At 37.4% G+C, this 7,587-nt stretch overlaps 1 protein-coding gene across 3 annotated transcripts in view; it reads left to right on the forward strand.

Annotated features, from left to right (window-relative positions):
- Positions 1-5,215, forward strand: part of LOC135114678 (ubiquitin carboxyl-terminal hydrolase 24-like) — a 32,456-nt gene extending 27,241 nt beyond the window's left edge. For all 3 annotated transcript variants that reach the window (XM_064030557.1, XM_064030559.1, XM_064030558.1), the window contains exons 39-45: positions 200-365; positions 928-1,114; positions 2,291-2,511; positions 2,716-2,781; positions 2,973-3,063; positions 3,422-3,669; positions 4,270-5,215. In XM_064030557.1, coding sequence (XP_063886627.1) covers positions 200-365; positions 928-1,114; positions 2,291-2,511; positions 2,716-2,781; positions 2,973-3,063; positions 3,422-3,669; positions 4,270-4,422 — 1,132 coding nt within the window. In that variant the 3' untranslated portion in view covers positions 4,423-5,215. The remainder of the gene's footprint in view (positions 1-199; positions 366-927; positions 1,115-2,290; positions 2,512-2,715; positions 2,782-2,972; positions 3,064-3,421; positions 3,670-4,269) is intronic.
- Positions 5,216-7,587: the final 2,372 nt, after the last annotated feature.

The raw sequence follows: 7,587 nt of genomic DNA on the forward strand, positions 1-7,587 counted from the left end.
GCCATCAGAAAAAAAAGAAGCAAAATGCTGGAATCTAACTCAGTTCAGAGGAAATGAATTGTGTAAAGGATAAAGTTATTGAATAAATCATCTTTGTATGAGCTAAGTATGCTTTAGTTACTGATACTCCCTGCACATCCTATCTTGGTCATCTTTAAAACAAAACATCTCATGTGATACTATGAACTTTCCTCCACAGCAACTTGTTGGACTCCATATTCAAGGCTGAGTATGAGCACTGTAATAGTGTTGACACTCTGCAGAATGTGATGAAGCACCTCCTGTCCCTGCTTGCCACTGAAGTGCCAGCAGCTATCAAAACATCATATCACTACTTTTCTCTTCTGTACAATTATTGCCAGCAGGTAAATAGATGGGACTAAGAATGTGAGTGATGTGTATATGAGTGTGTGGTGCTTTGTGTGGGATTGCCAGCCTGGCATATATATATAGATAGGTAAATAAATAATTTTTCAACTGTTTAGTAGTAGTATTTCTGACTAAGGTGAAAATTTTGACACTTTATTCATAGTTGCTTTTATTTACAAGATATCTGTTCATACATGTAAGATATCTAAGTATAATAGTTGTCAAAAGTTATCTTGTAGAGTCCAAGAGATTAAGGTTTTAAGGAATGTGTAACTGTGGGAGTATCCCTTTGTCATCTCAAGATATTGGCCAGGTCTGTAGGTAGACATGCATGTATTTATTTAGAAACAGTTTTTTTGGTACAAGCTAGTCATTATGAAGCTTTGATCAATGTACAGTATGCCTATTTTTTCTGTAGATCAGTGACAGCTTGCTAAAATTAAAAAATTAGATAAGGCAATTTATAATATGGAAAATTAGCAAAGTATACTAAAGCCATCTTGAGTACGGCAAAGCATGTGTGATGTACTTTTACTACAAAAAGTAATTTAATTTCAGGGCATACATCATTGCCGACAATTCCTGTCTCTTGGTGGATTTTCAAGTCTCCTCAGCTTCTTGCTTGGTCCTTCTGACCTTGAAAAACGCCGCTGGGCCCCTATGCAGGCTCAAGAGTTTGGACCACTGCATTCCATCATTGCAACTATAATTAATGCCTGTGATTTGATCCCTTTCCAGACAACAGGTAATGTTCTTATTCATGTCCTTGAGTCAGTTACAGACAGCAAATTTTTTTTGTCACATTCTTTGTTCATTGTAAATGCCCTTTATTGTACATAGGAAACTGAAAGTGAATGTTGGTAAAACTCAAGTAATGAAATGCTCAAGAGACAGGTGGTGAAAGGATGGATATAAGATCAAATGGTGAATAACTGGAAGAGGTGGATTGTTTCAAGTATTTTGGGATCAACAGTTACAGTGGACATGAGAGTTGATACAGAGGTGAAGTGCAGGGTGAAAGGAGCAGGAAAAGTTCCTGGTGGACTGGAAAAGATCTGTAACCATAGGGCACTGGGTAAGAGTGTAAATGCATAGAGAGGGTTATATGAGGGAATAATGGTGTCTGCTGTGCTGCATTGCACTGAAACATTGAACATGGGAATGGCAGAGAAGAAATGGTTAAATGTAATAGAAATTAAGTGTTTAAAGAGTATGTGTAACATGGAGAGATAGAGTAAGAAATGAGGAGATAAGAAGTGGTGTTATGAGAGAGTTGCCTTGATGTGCAGTTCAGTTTGTCGGATGGTTTGAACATATGGAGAGAATAGAGGACAGAAAACTAGTAAAGAGAATAATGGGATCAGATGTGTGCAATGAAAGATTAAGAACACTGAATAAGAGAGGAGTGACTGTGCAGCAAGCAAGAGTGATTTTGCATGATAGAAGTGAATGGAGAGCAGTTATGGTTAGTGCATGAAAATGACGTAGTCCTGTCAACCCCTGGGAGAGGGTGTAGATGCACTTGACAGGGCCCATTGGCGTATAAACTCAGTTAGAGTGTGGGGCACTCCATAGGAAGTACCTTGCACCTGGTGTGGTATCAGGATTGAAGTAGGTTTGGAGTAGCGAACAGTCTCATTATGTAGGGACAGGAGTAAACCAGTGCAGCTTTTTGGGTCTTGCTGTGGATGTGTGTGGCCAGCTGTATTGTGCCTGGACTCATGGGGTATAGTATTGTGGTCCATGAGACAGGCCCATTTCCAATGGAAGCTGACATCACTAAGTGTGTGAATGATGTGTATGAGTGTGTGGTGCCTTGTCTGGACCACACCATGTGTGATTGCTGGTCAGGTGTATAAATAAATAGGAATTGCATCATGTAGTTGTTGAGTATGTGACAAATGAAATATCACCTGTACAGAGTCATCTTGCAACCAGAAGACTGAGGGTGAGACAGACAAGCTGGTGATGCCAGTGGAGGTGGCTCAGTTAGTGTATGGGGCAGAGCAGCCACGTTGGCTAAGGGAAGTTGTCCTTGCATACAAAGAGATCAATGGTAGCATTCCCCAGATGACAGCAGCACTCACTGCAACTGCAAAGGAAAATTCATCTTTTACCAAAGCTTTGCTGACAGCAGTTATGGTATGCATTTGAATTGTTAAGTGTTAAAAGTGAATCATGTAATTCTTATACTTCTGCTTGTTTTAAATGCTGCATTTACTTAAATGGATCATGATATATGCATATATAATTTTACAATTATGTAATGTTAAGTTATACTTCACAGCACTGAGAAGGAAAGAAAAGTGAGACATGTTTTCAGAGCTCTGTGTTTTTGTTTTTCAGAGAGAGTATTCTAAACCTCCTTCAAACATACTGAAGGAACTTTCATCTCTTATAATGGAAATATTGGCAAGTATTTGGCTGATGTTTATTGTTGAAAGTAAACAAAAGTTTTAAGTGGTGGTTTGCTTGAGGTGTATTGAAATCAATTATTTTGTGATTTAGCAATGAAATTCTTGCATTTCATGAATTTAATTGCAATTATTTATTTTCTATACCTTCTTAAGGATTCATTTCTAATTTCTAATTTCATCCTCCAGAGTATAAGTGATTCTCTTCAGTCGAGCCGCACCACTGCTGTCTTGGAAGGGTTTGTGTGCTCAGAATCTGAGAATGTGATGGGCCTTTTAGGTGAGTGCTGTCAAGTTGAGTTACCATGATTGAAGAAAATCCCTGTTGGCATTTACATTTAGTTAGGAATGTTGTAAAATATGTCGTACAAAGCATTTTTTAATGCTTGAATAGAATTAATAGTTTAACCTGACTGGCCAAAGCTTTTTTATGGACAAATTATTGAGAGATTAGTTTTTGTTGGAAAATTTTATACGTGATATCCTTAAAAGGCTCAACAACTGCCATGTCATGCATTTATCTAGCTGCGTGGGACTGGAAATAGATGAAAAGACTATTCTTTCACAGTCATCTCTGTGTAAGAAGTTGAAAAAAGGCACAGGAGATGAATTATGATGTATTATGTTTTATACCGCAGATATGATAGGCATAAACAAGGACAGCTATAGCAGACGAGCCTACCAGTGCATCAAGCTTGTGGTGGCACTGTCTGCCCGGTGTCCAGTAGCTCGTGACCACCTCACGAGAACACAGGTTCGTTGGCAGTGGGCTGTAGAGTGGCTGAGGGAGAAGATGGATGACCACTCTGCCACTCTTTCAACAGCTGCAAGTCTTAGTAATGAAGACTCTAATACCAAGAACTTCCAGCGCACAACCAGTGCACAGGTACTGTCTGTGAAATGTTTGTCACTTGACTACATGAAAAGATACATAAAAATGGTCCACATCTTATGTTTTGCTCCTTGAGAAGCCTTTATTTCATAATCCACATCCTTCACCTCATTCCCATTACCACTCACATTTATTCCTCTTCCTTTCAGATCCCTAACTTCCTTCTAGTGTAGCCTTTTATCTTCTTTATACTTCTCATTTCATCACCTTCCAAAGTCTTGATCCATTTTTCTTTTACTCTCTTTTATTATACAATTCAATTACACTGTATATTCCCTTTTCTTGCATTTCCTCATTTACTTGGGCACATATCTTTCCATTCCCTTTTCTTGCATTTTCTTGTTTACTTGTGCCCATATCTTTCCACTGTTTTCTTGTGTGCAATTCTCTTTTTCCCTTCACTTTTATTTAGATTTCTTCCATCTGCCATGCATCCTGTTTCTTCTTTCACAGATGCATCACTTTCTTCACAATTCTCATCATTAAATTTTCCATTTATGGAATTACAATAATATCTTTACTTCCATCTTTGAGTTTCATCTACTCATGCAAATAATTTTTCTTCACTTAGTTGAGACACAGTTATTGTTACAGCTAACGTTGGAAGAGGCCACAGCTCTTCTAAGTGAGATGGAATCGTCAGAGATGGAAATTGACTGTGAGCTTTCTGAACTTGGAGACATAAAGGAGAGTGCATCAGAGCATGAAAATTCACCATCACAGGACCTGGATGGAATTGACCCTTAATTAACATGAGATGGAATATCATTACTTAGCAGTTATTATTTGTTGAATTGCTGTCTTCCACGAGAACAACAACCTTGAAATTGCAAAGATATAGGCACATTTTTTAATGGTGACAAGGCTGCTAGAAAATATTGTCAGGTCTTGGTAAAGGAACTATGTAAAAATTTGTAAAGTTATTATCTTTTCTTGCCTACTTCATGTGACAAATGAGTTGTTTTACATTATTCATTCTTGACATATATGAATAAACTTACAGAACTTGTGATTGAAAATTTATTTGGGATCTTGTTTATGGGAAGTATTTTGATTAATTTTACTATAGAGATACATTATTGCATGCTCTTGAAACATACAAGAATTTTACAATTTATAGCCAAGTTGTTCAAAATGACCATTGTTGACACCACAAGTGCCATAATCTGTTAAATTAGAGTATGATTAAGTACACCATTGTGTCATGAAGTTCATTGTGTATGGAGGTGATGACGCCTCAGATTGTTTATGTTCTGTCTTTTCTTTTCTTTCTTTTATATGATTAATCTTGAGAAATTAATTCTTGAATTCTCATGAGGTTTGCTGGAGGTAAGTGACCAAAGATTCCTCCCTTTTAAATGAAAATGTTGTTATTTTTAAAAACAGAGAATTTATGAAAAATGGTAATACAACTGTAGATTAAATCTTCACTACAAATACTGAAGATTTCCATTGTATGTACATACAGATTTACATTTTTTACTGTGCATTACCCACTTCGCAAATCCTTTGGCCATAATAAAGGTACCAATGCATAGTATCTGATATATGGTATCCCTTCATGAGATTAAGCTGCAAGTTATGCAAATATGCTAAATCAGGATTCTGATCTTTGCACTTGTGTCTCGCATGTATCTACTGTATGTAGTCATCCTTACAGTATAGATGTGAGGAGCCAGGCAAGTGATAGCTATGAGTGCCTCTCTGCTGCCTCCTTGTTCTTTATTCTTCTTTTCATCTTGATACATGTATGTATATATGTCAGTGGATATTGAAATGTAATCGTGTGTGTGTGTGTGTGTGTGTGTGTGTGTGTGTGTGTGTGTGTGTATATATATATATATATATATATATATATATATATATATATATATATATATATATATATATATATATATGTATGTATGTATAAATGGTATGAGGGAAGCCTGGGTGGTGATCTTTTCAGAGAGAGATCACAGTGTATGGATGTGAACACAAGGAGTTACAGATGGTCTGAGTCCAGCAGCAAAGTATGCCATATGTGTGAAATGGGAGAGGATGAAACAGTGGAGCATGTGGTGCTAGAGTGTGTGAAGCTGGCAAGGGAGGGTGGCAGGCTGGAGGGAGACAGGAAGGGAAGGAGTGAGAAGGCGGAGTCGTGGAGACGAGAATTGGGAAAGCTCTCAGGTCACATAACTTCTTTCAGACATCCATGTTCCCAATAGAGAGAGAGAGAGAGAGAGAGAGGTCCACTCCAGTCCAGACATACCACATTGCAGGCTCCCCACGCCTTAAATGAACCAGTCTTCTGCAGGTGTTCACCCTTAAAGAAGAACTGCCTGCCGGCCAAAGCGTTGAGGTGAGTGCTGGTGAGGACAGAAGTCTTATGTTGGTGCGTGGAGGCTCTCTCAGCTGCCCACCAGACCTCATTCAGATTCAGGGGTGGCCGCGATTTAAGCTCCATATCCCCCATTGCTTCATATTCCACACCTGTGACATTAGGAAATAAACTGTGTACTTGATTGTCCTGTATGTCCAGAACATGTCAGGATTTCAAAATGTTTGTAGTTAAGAATGACACGTGTTAGCACAAGGAATGACGCACATAAGCAAACAAGTTCAGGTTCCTGATCTGAAATATTACATAATATATTGTGCATTTAATTACCTTGTAATCCTGAATTAAGCAAAATGTTCAAATGTTCGTAATTGAAACTGGTAAATATTTTTTTTTAACACACACACACACACACACACGAAAGCTCCCGCATCAAGAGAGAGAGAGAGAGAGAGAGACAGAGAGAGAATTTGTCTTGTATCTTTTTTTTTTTTTTCACAGAAGAGAGATAAGAACTATAAACACTGCAGCTACAGACAACAAAACAAGCTGAATTGAATTTAAATTCATTTTTTTTATTTGATATTAAATGGTCTCTCGGGTATTAAAAAGTGATAACGAAGTGATATAAATGGATAAGTTATTTGTCACCTTGCATGGCAAATATTAGATTAACAAAATAGTAGTTATTAGGTAGTTTAAAAGACCACGTGAGAAGAATTCACTGGTATTAGATGCACTGATAAATACATGCATAGTAAAATGGCTAAATAAATATAATTATACAGAGTACAGAGCATATAAATCACTAACTCTCAGCAGTTATATTCTATGTTGCTGAATGTAATAAATCATTATCTACAAGACAGAATGATGACATGATACATTACTGAAACAAAAAGAATGTAGGGACAAATTTATAAACAATAGATCATTTATATCATGTTTCCTGAACCGATTACAAATTCGTTTGTTGTACAAGATCTACCAATTCTAGAGTAAAAAAAAAAATAAATAAAATGAAATAATAATAATAAATAAAAATATTGAAATGATGCTGAAAGCTCGTCTGGATCAGTAAAATCCTTCTCTTTTTCTCCAAAGCCTTTCTCTTGTGGGATCCCTAACATGCGAGGATAGCGTGTCATTTTTCTCAATAGGAACCAATTTAGCTTGAGGCGTTCGTACTTTACGTTCTTTTTGGCACATTGCTGCACTGTTGAACCACTTGGTATTTACTCATCATCGCTTGAAAGATCACTGACCGCATCATCTGAATCATCCTCATTTATGTTAGCAGTGAAGTCTGGGTCATTGACATCATCGGTTAATCTGGATATCACGTCCGCGTTACATATAAGCGCGAAACTCACATTTCATGGAGAAAGGGTTCAGTGTCCTTGCCGTAAACATAAACAAAACAAAAAAAAAAATCGGGGGGGTGAGTGGGGGGCACGTGTCTAGTATGGCTGTAACAGAACTCGGGAGTGTGGAGAAATTCGATATTTTCTAAGTCAAGCGAGCTCTACACCAGTTAAGAGCAAACACTGAAATGATTTTCTGTTGTTTATAACTGGGGTTTGTGGGTGGCC

Source organism: Scylla paramamosain, chromosome 28 (assembly GCF_035594125.1).
Source record: "Scylla paramamosain isolate STU-SP2022 chromosome 28, ASM3559412v1, whole genome shotgun sequence".
NCBI classification, from domain to species: Eukaryota; Metazoa; Arthropoda; class Malacostraca; order Decapoda; family Portunidae; genus Scylla; species Scylla paramamosain.